Source organism: Bos taurus, chromosome 7 (assembly GCF_002263795.3).
Source record: "Bos taurus isolate L1 Dominette 01449 registration number 42190680 breed Hereford chromosome 7, ARS-UCD2.0, whole genome shotgun sequence".
NCBI lineage: Eukaryota > Metazoa > Chordata > Mammalia > Artiodactyla > Bovidae > Bos > Bos taurus.
The window spans coordinates 47,597,183-47,623,647 of record NC_037334.1 but is presented as its reverse complement, the minus strand read 5'-3'; the positions used below and the strand labels follow the sequence as shown (position 1 = coordinate 47,623,647).

The following is a 26,465-nucleotide window of genomic DNA, read 5'->3' as shown; positions in this document are numbered from 1 at the left end:
TAATTTTAGATAGGGCTAGAGAAGGGAAATTAGTGGTTAAACTAAAAAACTCCAGACTCTAGATTCAAATCCCTTTTCAAAACAAAACAAAACTAAACTAACAAAGAAAAACACATCAACTCTCTTATAAACAGAATAAAACATACTGATTACTCTGAGCAAACCTCAAGCTGGCTGGAAAGGTTTGTATATTCATTTTCTACCACTAGTGCACAAACACAGATAACACAGCTGGTCACAGAAACTGATAATCTCCTTGTTTTTAAGACTCTACTCAACGAAACATGTTCAATCAAAAGAGAAGAGCCCCCCAAACAAACAAAAAAACACATTAAGCAGATTTTGAGATTTATTAAAATAAAGTATTAGCAAACAATATGCAAAAACAAAGTTCTTAAAAGAGTTATGGCTTTGAAAAGCACAATATAGTAAAACCTAATACATATTTATAAGTATCAAAATGATAACAGAATTGAAGCATGTTGCTAGAATTTCATTTTCTACAACATAAACAGAAGGAGAACAAGTACAAGTAAGAAGCAGACCTATAGTGCAGCCATTGGTTTGGTCTTTATCATCCTCATATGAAGCATCTTTTTAAGAGAACACTGGTAGGATTACACATATATACCCAGTTTTCATGATTACAATTCTACTCAATTTTAATGCAAGCGATTTTCAAAATGCAACTTTAACCAACCACGTTGAAAAGCAAAGCACTCGCCCAACTATTATCTTCAAGAGTCCCTACAGTTAAAATACTTTATGAATAAATCAAAGCAACATCATCTCCAATGGTATTAGACTATTATAAAAGATTTCTGACTCTAATAAAAGATTTCTTCTTTATTTGGGATTGCTTGGCCTCACTGGAGTTCTGTTATAGCTAACACCAGCTAGTAGTAAGAAGGTACTATCTATCGATAGGGTAAAAAAAAAAAAATCTACCTCTACACAAAAATTCAAACTTTTAAAAAACAGTATCCTCAAATAAATCCTTAAAGGACTATGGTTTACAACAATTTCAAATTTTAAGAATTTTAAGAACTGAATTATTTGGATGAGAACTAAACAAACCTTTCTCACTCTGTCATAAATAACAGAAGAATCCCGTTCTGAGACTGGATCTTTTCAACAAAACAACTCATCACTTGTTTTACAGCAATTGCTACCAGCAAATATTACAGATAAGCTCTTATTTAAAAAAAAAAAGATTGATAAATTTTTGAAATTTATTTTTTTTCAATTTGAAAAATTGAAAAAATTCTCATTTGTTTCTGTAAATCATCCAATTTTAAAGTAACACTTCAATTATAATAATTCATTTTAAAAGAGAAGTTTCTATTATGAAAAAGCCAATATAACAAAGGCTTGACAAATACTCTTACCTCTTGTAATTAGGACATGCTAAACTGTAATCCAGTGAATTGCAAAGAACGGTCCACCTTTCTGTTTAGCAGATAGAACCATTTACGCAGAATGCATGCCTCAGATTCTCTCCACACATGCATCTTCTATGAGAAGAAAACCTCCTCAGAGTCCCACCTGTGTTAGTGAGGAAAACGCTATTCTCTGAGGGAGATAGGCATCAAACCCGTGATTACCACCCAAGAAATGCTGTGCTAGTATCTGAGGAGATGTCCCTAAACCAATACTTAGGAAAACTCCCGCCAATAAAAATCACCAAAGACTTCTAAAACCACCAGGCTATCTACTATGTTAAAAGATTCTTGCTTATCTAGTTGATGGGTATAATGAGGACACATTCATAATTCCTACCAGAGAGACTTAAGTAAGAATCTATTATAATAAGATAAGGAAAAGCTCTGAGCCTCTTCAAAGTTAGTAGGTCCAAAATTTTAATCATCATTAGAAGACAAATTTAATAATTATAAAAGATGTATCGTTCTTCAGAAAATATAAAAGATATTAATATATTTTTAGTGGGAGAGTTATAATGACCTAACGTAACGTTAAGCAAGCAACTAGAAAAAGTATAAAGAAACAGATCTAAACTGGGATATTAGATGCTCTCTGCAATGGAAGTACAACACTTAAACAGGTACTATCAAACTTGAATTTACAGTTTCTCTGTTACTGGCATGATTTCATTTTTGCATAAACTTTCTCCTTTAAAAGAACACTATGACAGGGGAACTGTTTCTTCCGGGTACTCTAAGATAATACTGAAGGTTACATAATGTGAGCCCCAGTCCTTATCTTGACAACAGACTTCAGATCTAAATACTTACTGATCATTTTCCATCCTAAAAGAATGTCTTACTCTCAAATGTTATGAAAAGTATAAAATAGCTATACCCTCTTTTCATACTGTTAGGTATAACTTACTGAACTACCTAGTAATCTTATTGTGGATTTCACCTCAGAAACCCAGCCAATTCTATTCTCATAGTTTACTTATATAACAAGAGAATGGAAAAATGATTTATATTCTGTTGTATATATTTGACATTTAGATCGATGTTTTCTTTAAATTTTCTCTAAAGGAAAAAAGTTCACTTCAGTAGATCAATAACATGCCTACTAGTTTATACTCCGTAACTTAAGCCAGGTAATTATGTAGAGATACAATAGTGAGATGCACCTCTTAAATTCTGCTGTTGTTTTTTTTTTTTTCCAGTCAGTATATTTTTGTTGCTTTAATACATTGACTGATTGATTGATTGCCTTCGCTCAGTTGTGTCCGACTCTTTGTATCTACCTACCAGGCTCCTGTGTCCATGGGATTTTCCAGGCAATAGTACTGGAGTGGATTGCCATTTCCTTCTCCAGGGGATCTCCCCAACCCAGGGATCGAACCGGGTCTCCCGCATTGTAGATAGACGATTTACCGTCTGAGCCACCAGGGAAATCTTACTTTAATACATAACTGAGATTAATTTTGATTCTATTCTTCTTTTTCTCATTTACCAAACTGGATGTAGTTTTATTATTCCCAGGCTCTGTCTTTTCAGTTGGCGTATATTTATATGCTGTAATGCTATAAAACAAGATCATTTTGGGTGTGATGATGCTTTCATAAATTTGACTATAAACCATTCTGGAGATTAAATAAAAACTTAGAACTGTAATTTTATGAAATGGTTTCTTTCAGAGGTACTTTTCTCATTGGTAAAATTTTAGTTTTTTTAATCTTACTGGCTAATTTTTATTTCCCATCCAGTCCTGTACTGAGCATCGTCAAGAATTACAGGATCTGCTGGATTGAATGAAGTTTTCATGTAAAACCCAGGGGTGTGGAGTTAACAGCTTTTAGGAAATACAATAGGCTTATACTTTTCCATGAAACTCTTACCAGTTAATAGCTTCAGTACTGTCATTCATGAAACACAACTCTTTAGAGAAAACACAGAAAAAGCCAATCACATAAAATCTTGCTAACTCTAAAGGTTGCTACATGAATAAAAACAATTTTTAATTAACTCAGTTGAAAGCATCAATAAAAACAATAGTTTCCATCAGTTCAGGCCCACTGATGTTGATTATTGATTACATGCATATGCCAGTCACCCTAGGTGATTTTTCTACAAATGTGTTTCAAAGATTGTGCCATGAACCGGCTAAGTGTACAATGATGTAAATAGCTAAGTTCTATCACTAAGCAAATAATCCTCTTTTGTGTGGCTGACACAATTCCGGAAGACTGAGAATGCATGTCGTATAAAACTGATGTTTAAGGCTCAGGTTACTATCAGAGATTTTCACTTAGCAAAGGACTGAGAGCTGAAACATGAATGGCACTGCATCTGAGAAAACTAAAGCCATCCATTGGCTGCACTTTATAAAAGCAGTAAATAATGTTACAGAAAACAAAAAACTGCATTCTCCTTTCCTCAAAAATGCATTTTTTCCCCACATAAAAGCAGAAAGGGCAAAGAAGAAAGTCTAACAAAACTAACATTTTAAAAAGAAGATTGACATGGCTCCACATATTTTCAAAAGACACTGAAAAATAAGCTTCTTCTAATAGGTAAATTAGGTGATTTCCCCCCTCCAAAGTAACATCTTTGTTCTTCATGCCATAACTAAGTGTCCACTGTACTGTTTCTTAGGAAAAGAGGTTATGCGTCCTTCACTCAAAGCCCTTACATATGACTGATTAAAAGAATATTTTAGAGTTTTTGTGTCTTTCCTAAGGATTGTTGAGACTAGCATCCACATAGGTGCTTAAAAAAATGGAAGAGCATGCATGGTAACTGAGAGAACAGTCTGTATTCTTTGATATGTGAATGTTTTCAAACCAGCTAGCTCAACAACCACTGCTGATTCATACATCAGATAGGTGGCCTCATCATTGGGGCCAGGCTGAAGAGGCTCCTATGGCTATAAGACACAGGTCCCTGCATGGGAGACTGATGTAAGTTAACAGCAATGGGATTAAGTAGATTTTCCAACATTAATATCATCCGTAAAACTGCAAGGAATTAAAAAGAAACCTTAAATTGGAGCTACAGGATAACAGTCTAATAATCTAGGCTGAAAATACAACAAAAGCTAGAAAAAGTATAACTTTCTATAACTGTAATCTATAAATTGCAGTGTTTAATACAAAAGGGGTACCAAGGAAGCAAGGATGAGCACTTAAGTCCAAGTCACTAGAGTGTGTTTCACGAAGGTTACACTAAAAACTGTCACCCATCAAAGTGCAAAATAAAAGATTAATGCATGTCAAAATTAGAGTTCTTGCAATATTGGCCAAAAGCAGCAAACATAGCTGAGCACGGCCATGCACGCACTGTCACTAGCCATTAAGTAGTACTCGTGACAGATGTGAGTAAAAGACATATAATGGAGATCTGCTGTTCGCAGAAACTTTTTTTATAAAAGGAGAAGTTTTACAAAAGATATACTGAGTGGAGTCACAACACACTGACGACATTTAGCTGTATTAAATGTAAATTTTATGATGTCACTTAGAAAATTATCACTTGGCTTTTATTGAACACTACTTGTTAGAGCAGTGCATAGTGTTCCATCAAATAAAAGATTTTTTTTATAGTTTCTTTTAAGTCCCTACCATATGCTTTTATAAAACAATGATATATACTTTTTTAAAGTTGGTGGGACTAAGAAACTGGTAAAAGCACAGTTCTGCAGAATCAAGACTAGAACGGAAGACTTTCAATGAACACCCTCTTATACTGCTAAAATTCTTTACCATGTGATGCATTACTTTTCCAAAAAAAATTTCACAAATAAAAAAACTGTTGGGACAATAAGGCAAAAGTATGTTCCAGTTTAAGATCAATGCCAAACTTTTGAACCAGGGCACAAGACTTGCTCTGCATCTTTCACAACACTTTTGAGAGTTAATCACATGAACATGAATACAAACAAATGTTGATTCATCACAAAAACAAATGTATTGGTCACAATTACGTAGAAAAAAAACAGGCTGTAAAATCTGTTTTCCATGTAAGCTCACAGTATCTGTACTGGAAGTTTCCCTAAAATTAAAACAAGTCCACTAATAATGTAACTGAGAAAGGACACTTCTGCACTATGAAACAGAAGAAATGGGGTTTAGCGGGGAGCCCATCTGAGTGAGGACTTTATCTAGCCACTGAAGAGGCCCATGAAGATGAATCTCAATCCAACACGGGGTGCTGGTAACATCTTGCCGGTGATACTCTGCTCCCCAGCCCTATGAAAATGAACAGATAAAACAACAAGCCATTTTTTAAATCATTAACCAGTCTAAACCAATTTCCACACGTGTCCGACTCTTAGCGACCCCATGGACTGCAGCCCACCAGGCTTCTCCGTCCATGGGATTTCCTAGGCGAGAGAGTGCTGCAGTGGGGTGCCATTGCCTTCTCTGAACAAAAAAATAAACTTTTAACGTTAGAGATACACAGAATGTAACCTAAAAGAAAAACTCTCAAAACCAACCTTAGCATTCACTATGGAATTAAAGCAAAACAATAGCTACATCATAACAACATATAATCCCTTAATAGAAATTCTTGAGGCAAGATACATTCCAGAATTCTTTTTTCTTTTTTTTTTAATTTTTAGAAAGTTAGTAATGGTGCAATACCTCATAATTAAAACATCAATAATTCTGCAATGAGCTATATAGTCTCTCTTTAATGGATAAATAAAACCCATATATAGCCTCATGTTAGTTCACATCAGATTTTGTTAACAAAAAATTTTTAATTTTTAGGTTTTTTGTTTTTTTTTTAAACATCAGATAAGGCACTGTAAAACTGAGCAATGCATGCAAATGTAGTTAAAGTGGAAATGATACATCATTATCCTTTAAGATGGGAAACTACTGGGATGAACTGAGCAGCACCACTTTAGCCAAAAACTCCAAAGAATAAAACAGAATTTTTCACTTTTATTTGCTGGATGTATCAAGTTCTTTGCTTTACTGCTTACAGTAGTCCTTGCCTAGGAAAACCAAGTGGGGTGTGATGAGGGCGGAGTGGGTAACTAGATTAAACATGAGAGCCATGTTTCTATAACAGGGAAGGGAAATGCCTTCAGGGCTACTGATAAACTGCTGCACAAAAAGGCCTGTAACAAGCAGCAAGGAAACACTGGGCTGTGGGACTGTGGGCCAGAAAGAAAAAATCCTACACAGAGCATTTGACAATTACTCTTCTTTGGCTAAATCCTTAAGGAACAAGTGGATGCAGCACAGGTTGCTAAAAGAGATCACTAAAATTCTTTCTAAATTTTGCTCATGAATCATCATTTACAATGCCAATAAAATCAGGCCAAGAGCAAATGATAAATTCGAAAAGTTCTTTCAATTTTGCAAATCCTTAATAACAGAGCTTAAATCAAGGAAAAATAATTTTATTATGGTGATTAATTCTTTAAGTCAATCTAAGGGATCTAGTAATAATTGAAATTGCTAAAACTAAAGGAACTTAAAAAGCAGTTTTAATATTAAATGCTTCTTGGCAATTTAGCTAAAATTTAACTGAAATTCTTTATAAACTCAGCCCCTACTCAATACCAATATCAAGCATTTTATTATAATGTCTAAATTATAAAATAAAATCACAGACCAATCATGTGGTTTAAGTTATGAAGTTAAGAATTTTCTTTAGAAACCTGTTAAATCAGGTCAGAAGTAATTACTACCTTTCATTTAACACAGACTTTTAAAAATTATAACCTACAGACATATAATACACATGTTATATGTTACAGTGACTCAAATTAAGCTACAGGTCTCAACCCACTCACCTTGACAAAACTCATTCGAATGGTACACATTTTGGTGAGCTCATATACTGCCTCAAATCCATGGTTGACAGACTGAGCCAGAAGCTGAGCAAATTCCTGATTGTTAAAAATTTTGAGGCTGCAGCTGCTGGGAATCTTACAGACAGTGGTAGGATGAAAGCCATGATGAAAGTTGCAGTTCCTACTCTGAACAAATATGCTGCTGTCACTGAGGCACTCTGCATATACCTCTCCACCAACATAGTACAGATGAACACCTTAAAAAGACAAGAATTACAAAAGCCACCTTCACAAAGCAGTATAATAAAATTGAAGAGGTTGCATGAGGTAAGACAAAATAACTACTATAGAGCAAGTCTTCAAATAGAAACTACCACTAGATGGCCTTATGTTGCTGAAGACAGTCGAGGCTAATGTCTGCCTGAATATTCATGAGAAGGACTGATGCTGAAGCTGAAATTCCAATAACTTTGGCCACCTGATGTGAAGATCTGACTCATTGGAAAAGACCCTGATGTTGGGAAAGACTGAAGGGAGGAGGAGAAGATGACAGGGTATGAGATGGTTGGATAGCATCACCAACTCAATGGACATGAGTTTGAGCAGGCTCTAGGAGTTTGTGATAGACAGGGAAGCCTGGCTTGCTGCAGTCCATGGGGTCGCAAATAGTCGGACACGACTGAGCGACTTAACTGAACTGAATGACTACCTAAATCTAAAATGATCCTCAAATAACTAAGACTTAAGCCTCAAGTTGGCAGCATATTAGATTATCAGTTCTCAGAGTTGCTTTTTTTCCCCCTTTTCCAACGTTTTATGATCTCTATGAGAGAAATAATGGCCAAAAAAATTCCCCAAGAAGGCACCTTATGATGAGTCCTTTCAAAGAAATGTTTAGTGCTATCAACTATCATGAATAGCTGGTTGGCAAAAGAGTTCTGCACTCTTTTTGCTAACGGAAGGGTTTGCATCATTGGGAAAAAAAAAGAAAGCAAGCTAAGTCATATAATGTTAATTTCAGGTCATAGGAAGAGTCTTTAAATGGCAGATTTATTTTCAGTTCAGTTCAGTTCAGTCGCTCAGTCGTGTCCGACTCTTTGCGACCCCATGAATCGCAGCATGCCAGGCCTCCCTGTCCATCACCATCTCCCGGAGTTCACTCAAACTCACGTCCATCGAGTCGGTGATGCCATCCAGCCATCTCATCCTCTGTCCCCAATCCCTCCCAGCATCAGAGTCTTTTCCAATGAGTCAACTCTTTGAATGAAGTGGCCAAAGTACTGGAGTTTCAGCTTTAGCATCATTCCTTCCAAAGAAATCCCAGGGCTGATCTCCTTTAGAATGGACTGGTTGGATCTCCTTGCAGTCCAAGGGACTCTCAAGAGTCTTCTCCAACATCACAGTTCAAAAGCATCAATTCTTCGGCGCTCAGCTTTCTTCACAGTCCAACTCTCACATCCATACATGACCACTGGAAAAACCATAGCCTTGACTAAATGGACCTTTGTTGGCAAAGTAATGTCTCTGCTTTTGAATATGCTATCTAGGTTGGTCATAACTTTCCTTCCAAGGAGTAAGCGTCTTTTAATTTCATGGCTGCAGTCACCATCTGCAGTGATTTTGGAGCCCCAAAAAATAAAGTCTGACACTGTTTCCACCGTTTCCCCATCTATTTCCCATGAAGTCATGGGATCAGATGCCATGATCTTTGTTTTCTGAATGTTGAGCTTTAAGCCAACTTTTTCACTCTCCTCTTTTGCTTTCATCAAGAGGCTTTTTAGTTCCTCTTCACTTTCTGCCATAAGGGTGGTGTCATCTGCATATCTGAGCTTATTGATATTTCTCCCGGCAATCTTGATTCCAGTTTGTGCTTCTTCCAGCCCAGCATTTCTCATGATGTACTCTGCATATAAGTTAAATAAGCAGGGTGACAGTATACAGCCTTGACGAACTCCTTTTCCTATTTGGAACCAGTCTGTTGGTCCACGTCCAGTTCTAACTGTTGCTTCCTGACCTGCACATAGGTTTCTCAAAAGGCAGGTCAGGGGGTCTGGTATTCCCATTTCTTTCAGAATTTTTCACAGTTTATTGTGATCCACAGTCAAAGGCTTTGGCATAGTCAATAAAGCAGAAATAGATGTTTTTTCTGGAACTCTCTTGTTTTTTCGATGATCCAGCTGATGTTGCCAATTTGATCTCTGCTTCTTCTGCCTTTTCTAAAACCAGCTTGAACATTAGGGAGTTCACAGTTCATGTATTGCTGAAGCCTGGCTTGGAGAATTTTGAGCATTACTTTACTAGTGTGTGAGATGAGTGCAATTGTGTGGTAGTTTGAGCATTCTTTGGAATTGCCTTTCTTGGGGATTGGAATGAAAACTGACCTTTTCCAATCCTGTGGCCACTGCTGAGTTTTCCAAATGTGCTGGCATATTGAGTGCAGCACTTTCACAGCATCATCTTTCAGGATTTGAAAGAGCTCAACTGGAATTCCATCACCTCCACTAGCTTTGTTTGTAGTGATGCTTTCTAAGGCCCACTTGACTTCACATTCCAGATGTCTGGCTCTAGGTCAGTGATCACACCACTGTGATTATCTTGGTTGTGAAGATCTTTTTTGTACAGTTCTTCTGTGTATTCTTTTTTTTTTTTAATTAAAATAGTTTATTAGCTTTTCTTTTAATATAAACATGAGGAAGAAAAACCACATAAGTTGTAGCATTGTTTTCAAAATAAAACTGCAATCAATACTTGAATCTCCAAGCTCCATAAACAATATTTTTTGAGGTGGTAGATTGTAATATTTTTATATCCATTATTTATCATTTATGTCTGTGCCTTTAAAAATGATGGAACCTGTGGCACTCAATATAATGTGAAGCCTTGCTATAAAGAGAGAAGTATTTCTGGCCCAGAAATGCTTTGTTGACAGGCAAAATTCCTAGGATTACATTTGAGAAGGTAGGAGGAGAAAGATTTTACATAGTTGAGAACACTTTTTTTTTTTAATGTTTCAAGTTTAGGTGACATCATTACCAATTTCCTAAAAGACTGATTACTGGACCTCCCTGTCTTTTAATGGGCTTCCTGGTGGCTAAGTGGTACCCTGTGTTTTAAAAAGCCTGAGGTAAGGATTCCTAAGATTTATCTTTGCTCAAATAATACAACACACCTACAGCCAGGTCAACACACAGGATAGAAAAGCTGTTTCATATCACTTACTTTCCTATCGCTGCTGCTGCTGCGTCACTTCAGTCATGTCCGACTCTGTGTGACCCCAGAGACGGCAGCCTACCAGTCTCCCCCGTCCCTGGGATTCTCCAGGAAAGAACATTGGAGTGGGTTGCCATTTCCTTCTCCATATTCTGTGTATTCTTGACACCTCTTCTTAATATCTTCTGCTTCTGTTAGGTCCATACCATTTCTGTCCTTTATCGAGCCCATCTTTGCCTGAAATGTTCCCTTGGTATCTCTAATTTTCTTGAAGAGATCTCTAGTCTTTCCCATTCTGTTGTTTTCCTCTATTTCTTTGCAGTGATCACTGAGGAAGGCTTTCTTATCTCTTCTTGCTATTCTTTTTCCTTTAAAAAATGTTTTTGGTATTTTTAAAAAATATATAAATAATATATGCTGCGTCTGCTGCTAAGTCGCTTCAGTTGTGTCTGACTCTGTGCAACCCCATAGACGGCAGCCCACCAGGCTCCCCCGTCCCTGGGATTCTCCAAGCAAGAACACTGGAGTGGGTTGCCATTTCCTTCTCCAATGCATGAAAGTAAAAAGTGAAAGTGAAGTGTCCGACTCTTCGCGACCCCATGGACTGCAGCCTACCAGGCTCCTCCATTCATGGGATTTTCCAGGCAACAGTACCGGAGTGGGTTGCTATTGCCTTCTCCGAAATAATATATGAATGTTCACTATTTAAAAGTTCAAACTATATAGCTAAAGCTCAAGTTGTTCCCAACTTTTCACTACTGCACGTAGTACTAAAAAGACCATCGTAGTACATATGTGTGATTCACAGAGTGGTATCAGGCTATGACATTAAAAAGTATGTTCTGTTTCTGAGCAAATACTTCCCCTGGAAGAAAGGATCCTAGAACTATATACTAGGGAAAAAAGGGTAAAATGAGTCTAGTATTTAAGAATTCACCAAGCAGATTTCTCTTAAATTATCCTACTGTAGAATGAAAAATCAATGAATAGAAGTGGGGCATTTTTACCTAAAAAATTATAGCAAGTTAATAGTTCAGTCAAAAAAGAATGGAAACTTTCTTTCCAATTTATTTTTGGACACAGTATTTTTTCTGAGTCTCTTCTATAAGAAATCATATTACAATTAAAGTTATTTACCTTTTGTTCCTAAGATCTTCTCAAGTCAAAGCAGCAAAAAGTAATAAAAACAAAACTTCAAAGATAGGCAAACAGCCCGACATGGGATAGGTTTCCTCTCTGACCACTTAACGCATGAGACAATTTCACTGCAATGTGAAAAGTTCCTTGTTTGTTGTAGCAACTGTCTTGGAGGATGAATTATAAATAGAACACTGTTACCTGAATTTAAAGGTAGGAAGAGTGGTAGTGAAGCCACTGAAGACTTAAGTTATTCAAACTGTTCTACCAGTAATCCTGCTCCTCCATCATAATGAAAATTCTTACAAGTCATCTCAACCCAAAATATTCCACAAAGATCATAATTTAAAAATTTTAATTCTTCACTAGCATTCATATATTTTACAAATATTTCCTGTGTAGGTACTATGAGCCAGGCATTGTTCTAATTGCTAAAGATACTGTTATGAACAATGCAAATTTCTGTATAGCTTGTATTTCAGTCAAGAAGACTGAAAATGAAAAAATACAGAATAGTATGATTTCAGATCTGAAGTACTATGAAGAAAAAATAGGCAGGATAAAGAAAAGAAGTCTGAGTACATCTCTACTTAACACCTTCTTCTGTATTGCAACCTGAGGGCAGGACCATGCCTTAAGTTTCTTTGTATGCCCTTACATAATGCAGGGTGCATAGCAAGCACAACACACAACTGAATTCAACTGAATGTAGGAAAATGACAACATTACCTTTTCCAATATGTCGCCTAGTGTTTTCAATTGTTGAATTACGATTAACATTTGACAACAATCCCAAGCAGAATCTACTTTTGTTATTCGAAGGGTCTGTGAATCCATCTACTAACACACTAGTAGAAGATGCATGAAAAGCTTCCCCAACACGATTGTTTAATTCATAATAGACAATTGAACACCAATGTTTGGGCTCTTCATAGGCGACAGGCTGAACATCTGTGAACAAACCAGACACAAAAACAATGTTTAATGATTATCAGAAACTCAAAACTATATTGGGGTTTCCTTTAACACAACTCAAGCACTATATGAAAAAGAAAATTTTCAGATATTTCACTGACGTCTCATTGCCTTTCTGGCTTTCAGTCTGTATCAAAAAAAAAAAAAAAATCAGAAGTGCTTTTTTTCTTTTTTTAAGATTTTTTTGATATGGACCATTTTAAAAGTCTTTATTGCATTTGTTACAATGAAATTTTTATTGAATTTGTTGCTTCTGTTGCTTTTATGCTTTGTTTTTTGGCCAGGAGGCATATGGGGTCTTTGCTCCCTGACCAGGGATCAAACCCACACTCCCTGCATTGGAAGGTGAAATCTTAACCACCGGACTGCCAGGGAATTCCCCAGAAATCCTTTGATCATAAAAGTTTTTTATAAATTATGCATTTACAAGGATGGGCAACATTACATTTTAAGTTTCTTTTCTAGTAGAATCAAATCCAGGTTTAAATTTGAGATGACAAAAGCTCTGTTTCAACAAACTGAAAGACAACTATACCAGCATCTGTAAAATTATTTTAAACAAAAATTTGGACTAAAAAATTAAGACTATTAGCAAACTAAGAATAGAGGGTAACTTCAACTTGATATAAAGAACATTTACAAAAAACTTCCAGCTAATGTCATGCTTAAGGGTGAAAAACTAGAAGTTTTTCTGCTAAGATCAGTAACAAAGCAAGGATGTGCTCACCACTCCCTTTCAACAGCATATTGGAAATCCCAGCTAATGCAGTAAGAGAAAATAAAAGAAAAGTTATATGGATTGAGAAGGAAGACATAAAACTGTCTTTGTTCACAAATGACAAGATTATCTATGCAAAAAAACTGAAATGACAGAAAACCTCCTAAAACTGATAAGCAATTATAGGAAAGTTATAGGATATAAGGTTAATATACAAAAGTCAATCACTTTCCTATACCAGCAATGAGCAAGTAGAATTTGAAATAAAATTCATTATCATTCATAGCAGCACTCAAACAATGAAATATTTAGGTAAAAAGCAAACAAACAAAACAGGTAAGAAATATATGTTGAAACTATGAAATTCTAAATAAAGAATTCAAAGAAGGAACTAAATAAGTAGAAATACACTCTATGATCATGTGCAGGAAGCCTCAGTTCTTCCCACCATGACTTAAGAGTGAATGAAATCCCAATAAAAACTTCAGCAAATCATCTTGTAAACTGATTCTGAAGTTTACATGGAAAGGCAAAAGACCCAGAACAGCCAACACAATACTGAAAACCAAACCAAGAAGATTAACACCACCCAACTTAAAAACTGGCTATAAAACTATAGTAGACACTCTATGAAAATCATCTCAAAAAAACAGAGGAGAAAATATAGATGACCTTGAATATGGTAATGACTTTTTAGATACAATACCAAGGTATGATCACTGAAGAAATAATTGACAAGCTAGATTTCATTAAAAATTAAAAACTTCTACTCTTTAAGACACTGTCAAGAGAATGAGAAGACAAGCCACAGAATGGGAGAATATATTTGCAAAAGCCACATCTAGTAAAGGACTGTTACACAAATACAAAGAACTCTTAAAACTCAATAAGAAAATGAATAAGCCAATGAGAAAAACTGGTCAAAGATATGAACAGACACCTCACTGAAGAAGATATACACAAAAGCAAATAAGCATATAAAAAGATGCTCCACATTGTATGTCACCAGGGAAATGCAAATCAAAATAGCAAGGAGATACTACTGCATTAGAATTACCAAAACCATTAGAATTGCCAAATCCAAAACACTGACAATCCCAAATGCTGGTGAAGATGTGGAGCAATAGAAACTCATTCACTGCTGGTGAGAATGTAACATGGTACAGCCACTTTGGAAGACAATTTGTTGACTTCCTACAAAGCAACAAACTCTTACCATACAATCCAGCAAATGTGTTCCTCACTGTTTGCCTGGAGGAGTCAAAAACTTAGGTCCACACAAAAACTGTAGAGAGATGTTTACAGAGGCTTTATTCATAATGGCCACAACTTGGAAGCAACCAAGATATCCTTCAATGTGTGAATGGATAAATAAACTGTAGTATACCAGACAACCAAATATTATTCAGCATGAAAAAGAAATGCACTATCAAGCCATGAAAACACATGGAGGGGAGGGACTTAGGTGCATATTACTAAGTGAAGAAGCTAATCTGAAAAGGCTACATACTATAAAATTCCAATTACAAGACATTCTGGAAAAGGCAAAACTATAGAGACAATAAAAAGATTAGTGGTTGCCAGGGGTTAGGAAAGAGGGAGAACGAACAGGCAGAGCACAGAGGACTTTTAAAGAAGTGAAATTATTCTATATGATACTATAAATGATGGCTACATGTCATCATTCATTTGTTACAACTCAAGGAATGTATTATACCAGGAATGAATCCTAATGTAAATTATACATCTGGGGTGATAATGATGTATCAATGTAGGTTCACAGATTGTAATAAATGTATCACTCTGGTGCAGGTAGTGGGGGAAGCTGTACATGCGTAGGGGGAGAGGGTATGTGGGAACTCTGTACTTTTCGCTCAAATTTGCTGTGAATCTAAAAAATAGTTTGTTTAAAAAAAAAGAAAGAAAGGAAAAAACACAACCAAATGAGTGATCTTTGGGTAAAAGGTGGTATACATTTGAAGTTCTAAGTGCCAGAATAGCCTATGGAAAAAGGTTTGTATAAAATATAAAACATTAGCCAAATTCTTATCAGTGTTAAAAATCAACAATTCCTAATGGACACAATGGATGGAAGAGACACGTGGAAATTCTTCATCCAGCACTAGTAGAGTGTCTGTCTTGGAGCTGAAATTAGAAAGAAAAGTCATGAATTGTCAGTTTTCTTTCAAGAAAGGCAGAAATTTTTTAAAATGTCCAAGAAAAATGTTAAGAGTAAGTCACACTATGTAGACACCACAAAAGAGTTGGTTGACTTTTAAAACTCAGTTTTAATTATACAGCTGCAAAGAATTCAGATGAGGAGGTACACGGAAAAAAAAAACCAATGAGGACCTATAGAGCAAAGTTCTAAGAGCTCAGATTTTAAAGAAGTTTATATAAAAGATGGAACAAGGAGGGACTCATAATCAAACACATATATAGATGAGTAGCAGGAAGTTATAACAATGTCATGAAAGACTAGAGCCAAGATAAGCAAAACAAAAAAGACAATTTTGGTTAGAATGAGAAGAAGAAAATCAAAAGGTCTGCGACCCTGCTCAAGGCAAAGGACATCTTGTTAACTGGTGATTCACAGCATTGCAATTTAACTCTAATTTCCCAAGTGAGAAGAAACTCTGGTGAAAAAAGACATCTAGGAGGGTGAGAAGACTTGGGTGCCAGGTTCTTCTAAAGGGTCTCAGTTGTTTGGCTAAGAAACTATAATCCAAGAAATATTTAATATACATCACCACTAAACTGCACTCTCCAATCTCTGGAGAATCAAAAGAAAGAAGGAAAATGATAGATGGGGTAAACAGACTCCAAATTTTTAGAAAGAGGATGATAATATCATTTTTGGGGAATTACCTGATGCTGTATACTAAGATCATTATAAATACAGTCAAAGTCAATCAACATACTAATAATCCTATGTAGTTATTATCTCTTTATTTTACAAATGGAGAAATTTAGGCTTAGATATATTTTAAAAGCCACCCTAAGCTGCGAAGCAAATAAGTAGAGATGCAGGAATTCAAATCCATAAATTCATGTTCTGAGACAGTCTGCTCTAAATGAAGGTAGATACTATGAATATTAAGCAAATTAGTATGACAAAATTCCTAGATAAATTCTAATCTTGAAAAAGCCAAGGTACTATACTATTTAAACATTAACAAGATTATCAGGGGGCCTGAAATTTATTCTTAGGAATGCAGGGCTTATGGGACATACAGTCATCCCATATCATCACAGACACTATAAAATACACACAAGGACATCATTCTTTCAAGAAACTAAAGTGCCAATACCTTACTTCATGTAAACTTGTGACAAATTAAGAAGTTTAAGGTCTCAAAACAAAATGACTTTAAAAAACACAATTGAGATACCACTTCATACCCATTAGGATACTATTATCAAAAGAAAAAAGAAAATAACGAACGTTGGCAAAAATATGGAGAAATTGGAAATCCACTGCAATACTGGTGAAAATGTAATGGTGCAGCCACTGTGGAAAACAGTTTGCCAGTTCCTCAAAAAAGCTAAAGAGAATTACCATAAAATCTAGCAATTCTACTCCCAGGTATGTAATACAAAATGAATTAAAAAACAGAGACTCAAACAGAAACCTGTATACCAATGTTTTTTAGCAGTATTGTTCAGAATAGCCAAAAGGTGTAAACAAACCAAATGTCCATGAACTGATAGATGGATAAACAAAAGGTGGTATATATGCTTACAACAGAATACTTCTCAGCCTTAAAAAGGAATGAAATTCTAATATATGCTACAACCTGGATAAACCTTAAAAACATTATGCTAAGTGAAATAAACTAGATACAAAGGGACAAACATTACGTGATTCCACTTAGATGCAGTGGCTAGAATAAGCAAATTCAGAAGACAGGTGGCTCAGTGATAAAGAATCTGCCTGTCAATGCAGGCAATTGTAGTTTTTAATTAAAAAAAATTTTAAGTCTTTCTCATCAGTTTTATTGAGATACAAATGACACCAGCACTGTATGTTTAGGGTACACAGCATAATGATTTGCCATACATACATCATGAAATGATTATCACAATAAGTTTAATGAACCTCATCAACTCATGCATGCGCGCTCAGTCGTGTCTGACTCTGTGACCACAGAGACTGTAGCCCGCCAGGCTCCCCTGTCCATGGGATTTCCCAGGCAAAAATACTGGAGTGGGTTGACATTTTCTTTTCCAGGGGATTTTCCTGACCCAGGGATCAAACCTGTGGCCTCCTGCATCTCCTGCACTGGCAGGCAGATTCTTTACCACTGAGCCACCTGGGAGATCCTCCATCATCAACTCATATAGACACAAAATTAAAGAAGCAGGAAAAAAAATATTTTCTTTCTGATGAGACCTCTTAGGATTTACTCTCTTTACAACTTCATATATAACACAGAGAAGTGTTAATTACATTTATCATGTTGTACATTATGTCCCTCGTACTTATTTATCTTACAGCTGGAAGTTTGTGCCTTTTGACAGCCTTCATCCAGTCAATTTTATTTCTATCTATCAATGAAGAATCCAAACACAAAATTTTTAAAAAATTCCACTCACTGAGGAATAAATTTAAAAAGAAAATAAGTAAAAGACTTATACTGAAGTTGAAGGTCTAAACAAATGGAGAACACAGAGTATAATCCATGTCCATGTACTAGAAGATGATGGCATACCTCCCCATATTGATTGAAGATTCAAAGTGACCTCTATCAAAATCCAAGGAGGAATTTTTTTGAGGGGGACAGAAATTGAAAAACTGATACTAAAATGATATGGAAATATGCAAAGAATGTAGAATTGCTAAACAATTTTCAAAAAGAACAAAATTGGAGGACTAACACTTCTTGTTTTCAAAACTTACTATAAAACTTTAGTGATCAAGATTTTAAGGAAAAGATATACAAAACAATAAACAAAATTTAGCATCCTGAAATAAACCCTTACATTTATAGTCAACTGATTCCTAAAAGAGAAGACAACACAATACTCTTATCAACAAATAGTGCTAGAACCAACTCGGTATCTACTTGAACAAAGATGACTTTAGACCATAACCATAAAAAAAAACTTAAAATCAATCACAGACCTAAATATAAGAGCTAAAGAACTGCTAGGAGAAAACACAGGAGAATATTTTTTATGACCTTGGGACAGACAAAGGTTTTTTAGATGCAACACCAAAAGCATAATCCAGGAAAAAAAAAACTGGTAATTTCATCAAAATGAAAAACTTTTGTGCTTCAGAGGACACCATTAATAAAATGAAAAGACAATCCACAGAGTGAGAGAAAATATTTGCAAATCATATGTCTGATAAAGGACTTGGGTCCAAATATATGGAACTCTTACAACTCAATAAGACAACTCAATTTCAAAAAAAAGGCAAAAGATTTAAATAAACCAAAGAAGATGTATGAATGGCTAGGTACATTAAAAATGTTCAAAATCATTCCTCAGTAGGAAAATGCAAATTAAAACAAAGGAGACACCACTTTATACCCAACAGAATAACTACAATCAAAAAGATAAACAGTAACAAGTGTCAGAAGGGTATGGAAAAACTAGCACACTCATATGGTACTCGTAAAAATGGTACTACCATTTATAGTTGTTTGGCTGTTTCTCTTAAATACTTAAATTTACCATATGACTTAGAAAAAGAAAAACAAAGACTTAGTATTTGCAAACATTCATAACAGCATTGTTCATGTTAGCAAAAGACTACCAACAATTCAAATGTTTATCAACTGATATATGGGTAAACCAAATGTGGTGTATCCATACAATGAAATACTATTCAGCAATGAAAAAGAATAAACTACTGATACATGGTACAAAATTGATGAATCTTGAAGACTGCACATTCTGTGATTCTATTTATATGAAATGAGAGAAGGCAAATCTATAGGTACAGAAAACAGATTAGAAGGTTTCTGGAGTTGGGGGTATGAGAGGATAGATTGCAAACAGGCATATGGGATATTTTTAAAGCATTGTAAAACTGTTCTAAAACGAGATCATGGTAATTTTAAAATTTTATACATTTTTAAAAAATCATTGAATCATATACTTAAAATGGATAAATTCATGGTATATAAACTATAACTCAATAAAGCTGGCTTCTAAAAGTGACTGAGAAGTTTTGTTTTTGTTTTTTTTTTTTTTTAAGAGCAAAAACAACAAAATAAGCATTGTACTTCTTACCTCTGCTGGATATACTTGGCATAATCTGAGGAATCATATTATTGCTTGTATCCATGGGCTGGGAATTATCTTGACCCATCTGATCATCTGGTGGCATATAGGCAGGAGGAGGAGTATCAGCTAACAGAAAGAAAAAAAGACAAGTTAGAGTCCCAAAATAATAGTTAAAATCTTTATCTTGCTCAAAGTTAAATCTAAATGTATCAGAAAGTTCTTAAAAATTGCCAGTAGGATTCATTACCAAACATCACAGACACACAAAAATGCAGGATGCTACCTTAGGGCAAGGCAAAAGGAGAAAAGACAGCATACCCCTTAGCCACCAGAAACCTACTACCAGTCCACATGAATTTGGTCCAATCCAGCATAGTATTATCACTGCTAAAATTCACTACAATAGAATTTAAGGTCAAGAATTTTGCCTTCATTTGCTTAGAATCATATGCTCAGAGAAACTGCAACTACTGTAAATCAATCTGAAGGCCATAGATTATCCTCCCTCGTTCAGATATCTACAGAGACATTCTTAAATTGCCAAGATCATTACACACTGTATTGTTATTTAAAACTGGAAAATAAAACCATGCTCTTTCAAAATCTGCAACACTAACAGCAGCTATCTAATTCTTTTACGATGTCTTACAATGGCATTATGTCCTATGGCTCTAAGGAAACAAAATGAACTACAAAATCTTTTCAGTTAAAACATTTCCGGCTGCAAACCTTTACAAAAGCTATAGCCATACTTCTTTGTCTCAGTAACTATAAATACTGAACATCTATCTGAATATATAACTTGTCTTTCACCTCAAGGTTTGTACAAGATGTATTTTGAGACAGAGCTACCAATCGGCACTGACTGGAGTACAAAGGATGAAAATCAGTTTCTGAAAAGACACCTAAGAGCAAGTTAAACAGTTGGAACTTAAATCCTTTTCAATTGGTATTTCATTGCAATGAAGAAACCACTAAGTATATATTTATATATGACTGCCTGCAATAGGAGGCATTCCAATATTTCTAATGATTTAACCATACAAGACCATGCATGCCATTAATAAAATTTAGCTACTTTAAAAATCTGCTTATGATCCTTCTTCAGGCAAATCAGTGCATCAGTTATCTAATTAAAGATAACTGGAGTTCATTTTAAGCTGCTGCTGCTGCTGCTGCTAAGTCGCTTCAGTCCTGTCCGACTCTGTGCAACCCCATAGACGGCAGCCCACCAGGCTCCACTGTCCTTGGGATTCTCCAGGCAAGAACACTGGAGTGGGTTGCCATTTCCTTCTCCAATGCATGAAAGAGAAAAGTGAAAGTGAAGTCGCTCAGTCGTGTCCGACTCTTCGCGACCCCATGGACTGCAGCCTACCAGGCTCCTCCATCCATGGATTTTCCAGGCAAGAGTCCTGGACTAGGGTGCCACTGCCTTCTCTGCATTTTAAGCTATCAAAGTATAAAATGATTTGACAAGCAATGTAGCAAAGTTAAAAAAGCACAGACTAGAGTCAGAGAAACCTGAGCCTGAACCCCCACTTATTAGCTATGTGACCTTAAGTAAGGTACTTAAACTCTTGGGGTTAATACCAGTTTCATCTTCCATCTGTAAAATAAGAATAATATCTATTTCACATGGACGTTCTGAAGATTAAATTTAATGTGATATCTTTCATCTATAAAAGGCACTTGATAAATGGTATTCGGTAGTAAAAACTTTATGAAAATATTCAACAAGTCGGATACAGCCACTTCCTTTGTTGCTTTGACAGAACTTAATTGTAATGCCTAGTGGCATACATAGATTTAGTCATTTGGTCCAATATATGGCCAACTGATATCTAACAACACTTTGTTTCCGATTATCTACTTTCCTTCATATTCATCAGACAGAGTCATTTTCTGTCTTTATGTTTTTGATGAGTTTTTACTATATTCTGCCTTTACTGTACATAGGACTCCTCTCTATGAAATCATTCAAGTTAGCACCATTTGGCTTCAAACTCTCAATCTGCACTGGCAACCACTTAACATATAGGTATATCTACATAGCTAGCAGTAAATATATTTATGTGTTGCTGTAATTTCATCTATTTATTTAACAAATGTTTACTGGAGGATCTACTGCATATTAGACTCTGACGTAGGTACTGGAGATGTAGCAATAAACAAAAGATGCTATGAAATCCCTTTTTTCATGGAGTTTATGGACAAGTTGGGAGGGGGAAGAGGCAGATTATAAGTAAAGACAAAATATACTACACTGGATTGTAATACATGCCATAGAGAACGATCAAGCAATGAGATAAGGGAAGGTGGGTTGGAGGAGTGAGTGCAACTTTTAAATTTTATCTACCTTATTGTCACTGTTCTTAAAGGGTAATTGCCAATCTCCCCCAAACTGTGTTTGCTTTTTTAAACACTTCCATTTATGTAAACTAAAAAAAATAAAAACAGTTCACCCACTTCCCTCAACTGCTTTTTCACCACCTCTGGCAACCAGAGGTGGCTGTCCTCTGTATCTATGAGCCTAGTTGTTTTTTTTAAGTCCACATATAAGGGAGATCATAACAGTATTTGTCTTTCTCAGTCTTATTTCACTTAGCATAAAGCTGTCAAGATTCATCCATGTTGTCACAGATGGCAAGATCTCATTCTTTTTTATGGCTGGATAATATTTGTGTGTGTATTTATCATATATTCTTTATCCATAAATTAACACTTAGGTTGCTTCCAAATCATGGCAACTATAAATAAAGTCACAATAAACATGAGAGGGGTGATACCTTCCTGAGTCAGTGCTTTTGTTTTCTTTGGATAAATATCCAAAAGTAGAATTAAAGAAGCATATGGCAGTTCTATTTTTTATTTTTTGAGGAAATTCTATACTGTTTTCAAAACTGGCCACACTAATTTTCATTCCAACAGTGCACAAGAATTCCCTTTCCTCCAAATCCTCACCAACACTTGTTATGTCCACCTTTCTGATAAACAGTCATTGTAATAAGGGTAAGGTAATATCTCACTGTGGTTTTGACCTGCATTTCCCTGACAATTAGTGATGTCTAGAGCATCTTTCCATGTATCTATTGGCCAAAAGAATGTCTTCTTTGGATAAGTATGTATTCAGATCTTAATAGACTTTTTTTTTTTTTGCCACTGTGTCGTATGAGTTCTTCCTATAAATTTTGGATATCAGCCCCTTATTGGATACATCATTTGCAAAAATTTTCTTCCATTCAGTAGGCTGCCCTTGTATTTTATTGATGGTTTCCCTTGCTGTGCAGAAATGCTTTAGTCTGATATAGTTTCACTTGTTTATTTTTGCTTTTGTTGCTTTTGCTTTTAGTGTCAGATTAAAAAAAATCATCAGCAAGACCTAGTTAAGGAGCTTAGTATATATGTTTTCTTCTAGGAGTTTTATGATTTGAGGTCTTACATTAAACTCTATCTATTTTGAGTTAATTTTTGGGGGTGGTGCAAGACAATGGTCCAATTTCATCCTTTTGCATGTGTCTGTCCAGTTTCACCAATGTATTTATGGAAGACACTATCCTTCCCCCTTGTACATTTGCGGCTCCTCTGTTGTAAATTAATTGACAATTTTTGCATGAGTTGATTTCTTGACACTCTACTCTGTTGCATGATCTATGTGTGTGTTTGTATGCCAATATTATATTATTTTTATTATTACAGCTTGGTAATACAGTTTGAAATCAGGGAGTATGATGCCTTCAGCTTTGCCTTCAGCTTTGTCCCTCTTTCGGAAAACTGCTTCGGCTATTCTGTATCTTTTGTGGTTCCATACACATTTTAGGACTATTATATTTTGTGAAAAATGTATCTACTTGCATTTTTAAACATACAGCACTTGGCAAAATAAAATTCAAAACTCTTCTGGAAATCAAACAATTACCAAAGAATAGTCAAAAATAGTTCTTGACATATTAACAGCTGACCCAGAGGATCAGCAGTATTAGAACAAATGCTAATTCTTAGGAGTTATTTTTTGTATCAATAAAATAAATTCTTACCTGGGAGCTGAAATGGACTTCCTGGTCCAGAACTTGCTGGGGAGTTGGGATATGTGCTGCTAGCAGGGGAAGGCGGGTAGGGACTATTTGGAGATAAGGGAAAAGGAGTGTTGTTGGGCTGATGGAAAGAATCAGGAAACGTTGCATTTTGTGGCATGTGCGGTTCATTGTGGCTTAAGTTTCTAAACTGAACCAGAAGGCTGTGTTGTGGATTGAATTCATTATGACGAGGCACTAATACTGGAGGTAAGACTGAAAGACAAAAATCAAAAGTCGTCTGTGAGCAATGACTAAAACAACTCATACACATGAAGGGACAGATAAGAAAGGATTGAGGGAAGATGGTAAACCTATTAAAACAATTTACGTTTAGGAAGGGCTGCTTTGTTAGAACCCTGAATCGGTATTTACATAATAATTAAAGCGAAAATTCTCTAAGCATTCAGCCTATATAATATACTCTAGACGACAGATACCCAAGCAGAGAAGATAATCGTGGTAAGCATATTTAAGAGCAACCATAATTACAGCAAAGGGAATAAAGCCAATGTTTTACAAAAACTATAATTGGCATATAGCCCTAACCCTTTAAAAACTATGAATCACCATGTTGTACACCTGAAACTTAATATAATATTATGTCAATGATACCAAAAAAAAAAAAAGGTAAATATGTCATCATCTCCTTAGATGTTACTGCTGTTGGTCTTGCTTTATCTATATGAAACAGGGAACACATCCTAAACCATGTGGGCCAAAGCATCATTCCTTAGTTTGCAGTCCAGATGGCCGTTTCCATGACAGTCCTACTTCTCTGCATGTTTGCTCTTTACCATCCAAGACTGTAATTTTCATAAGGTGTTCATATGAATCTGAAATAAAATAGTGGGCTAATATAACTTTAAAATTTTTAATTAAAAAATAGATGAAAACAACCATAATACAGAGAATTTAATGCACTGAGAGTTCAACAGAGGTAAGTATTCCCAGCGAGCAAGGAGGCAAACAAAATACTGTGGAAAAGACAACATCTGATTGGACCTTAAAGAACGGGAAGCATTTCACATGGAAGTGCTAGGGGTGGAGCGTGTCAAGAGTGTAGAAGAGGAGCTGGAAAGATAGAACAAAGGACAGTCAGAGGGCTAAGCACTAAACTGGGAGGTAAGACTAGAGAATAAAGTTGAAAGCAGCTATGCATAGGTCCTAAAAGCCTCCATGTTTCCAATTTTGAACATTTCTTCTTTCTTTCTCTTTACCATCTGAGCCACCAGGGAAGCCACTGCTGCTGCTGCTAAGTCACTTCAGTCATGTCTGACTCTGTGCAACCCCATAGATGGCAGCCCACCAGGCTCCCCTGTCCTTGGGATTCTTCAGGCAAGAACACTGGAGTGGGTTGCCATTTCCTTCTCCAATGCATGAAAGTGAAAAGTAAAAGGGAAGTCGCTCAGTCGTCTCTGACTCTTAGCCACCCCATGGACTGCAGCCTACCAGGCTCCTCCGTCCATGGGATTTTCCAGGCAAGAGTACTGGAGTGGGGTGCCACTGCCTTCTCCAAGGGAAGCCACTAGCAAGGTCCAAATAGTATGTAAAGTGAAGTGAAAGTCACTCAGTGTGTCCAATTCTTTGCAACCCCATGGGGGTCCATGGAATTCTCTAGGCCAGAATACTGGAGTGGGTAACCTTTCCCTTCTCCAGGGGATCTTCCCAGCCCAGGGATTGAACCCAGGTCTCCCGCATTGCAGGCAGAGCCTTTACTAGCTGAGCCACAAGGGAAGCCCGTATTTTATGTTCTTCAGTAAAGTTTACCCAACTGAAAACAGTAACAATTCCTAGATAGAGGTCTTCCACTCAAAATTATTTTCTTAAACACATCCATAACAAAAATATACACAAGCATAAACAGTTTTAAACTGGGCTTCCCTTGTGGCTCAGCTGGTAAAGAATCCACTCCAGTATTCGGGCCTGGAGAATTCCATGGACTGTATAGTCCATGGGTCACAAAGAGTCGGACACAACTGAGCAACTTTCACTAAACAATTTTAAAGAACACATTTTTTAACAGATCCACTTTATTCAAACATTCAATTTTTCTAAAAACTCAAGTGATCAATAACATCTGATCACCTTTCCCAAGAGGAAATTGAAAAATCTGATTTCTCTAAACTTAAGGTACTAACTCATCTCTTTCATAATTTTGTTGTATTTGTCAGTGTAGTTTCACTTTCAAAAATTTCCCTTTGACTCTAACATCTAAGCAGAGTGAAAGAGTGAAACATTTAGTGAAATGTTTAATGAAACATTTAGTTTCACTAAACCTGTTTAGTCAAAGTCGCTCAGTCATGTCCGACTCTTTGAGACCCTATACAGTCCATGGAATTCTCCAAGCCAGAATACTGGAGTGGGTAGCCTTTCCCTTCTCCAAGGGATCTTCCCAAGTCAGCAGTGACAAAATTAAACTGTTTTAAAATGAACTAGGTTGTATCTCCGCTTCCTGAAGTAGGGATGAACCTCAGCGATCAGAAGCTCTGTAATTTGTATTGTTTTTTTATCTTTTTATTTTACTGAATTAGTATTGTGACTATGTAGTTAATATCTGATTAGGACTGCTTTTTCCTATGTATTACTAACTGCTGTTTTCCTTACAAAATGATGGGCAGCTGCCACGGGACAGAAGGACATGAGACACTGAGAATGTCTATGTTCAGCTCTCTAGCAATCTGAAAGACGTAGTGAAATAACTATTTAGGAATTCAATCCAGTAAGGATTTTTTGAGACAGAACTAAAATCACTAATTTCTCTTTAACTTGTATATTACCTATACACATACTTTTTTAGGAAATTATTTTCTTTCAAAATTAATAATACACTGATAGTTTAAAAAGATAGATGCTACAAGAGATTATAAACAAAAAGAACAATTTCTAAG

At 35.8% G+C, this 26,465-nt stretch overlaps 1 protein-coding gene across 1 annotated transcript in view; it reads right to left on the bottom strand.

The window, feature by feature from the left end:
• Nucleotides 1-333: 333 nt before the first annotated feature.
• Nucleotides 334-26,465, bottom strand: part of SMAD5 (SMAD family member 5) — a 62,298-nt gene continuing 36,166 nt past the window's right edge. The window contains exons 3-7 of the mRNA NM_001077107.4: nucleotides 23,539-23,790; nucleotides 19,511-19,630; nucleotides 12,304-12,525; nucleotides 7,228-7,484; nucleotides 334-5,665 (exon numbers count right to left, since the gene is read on the bottom strand). Of these exons, the coding sequence (NP_001070575.2) occupies nucleotides 5,522-5,665; nucleotides 7,228-7,484; nucleotides 12,304-12,525; nucleotides 19,511-19,630; nucleotides 23,539-23,790 (995 nt within the window). The 3' untranslated portion in view covers nucleotides 334-5,521. The remainder of the gene's footprint in view (nucleotides 5,666-7,227; nucleotides 7,485-12,303; nucleotides 12,526-19,510; nucleotides 19,631-23,538; nucleotides 23,791-26,465) is intronic.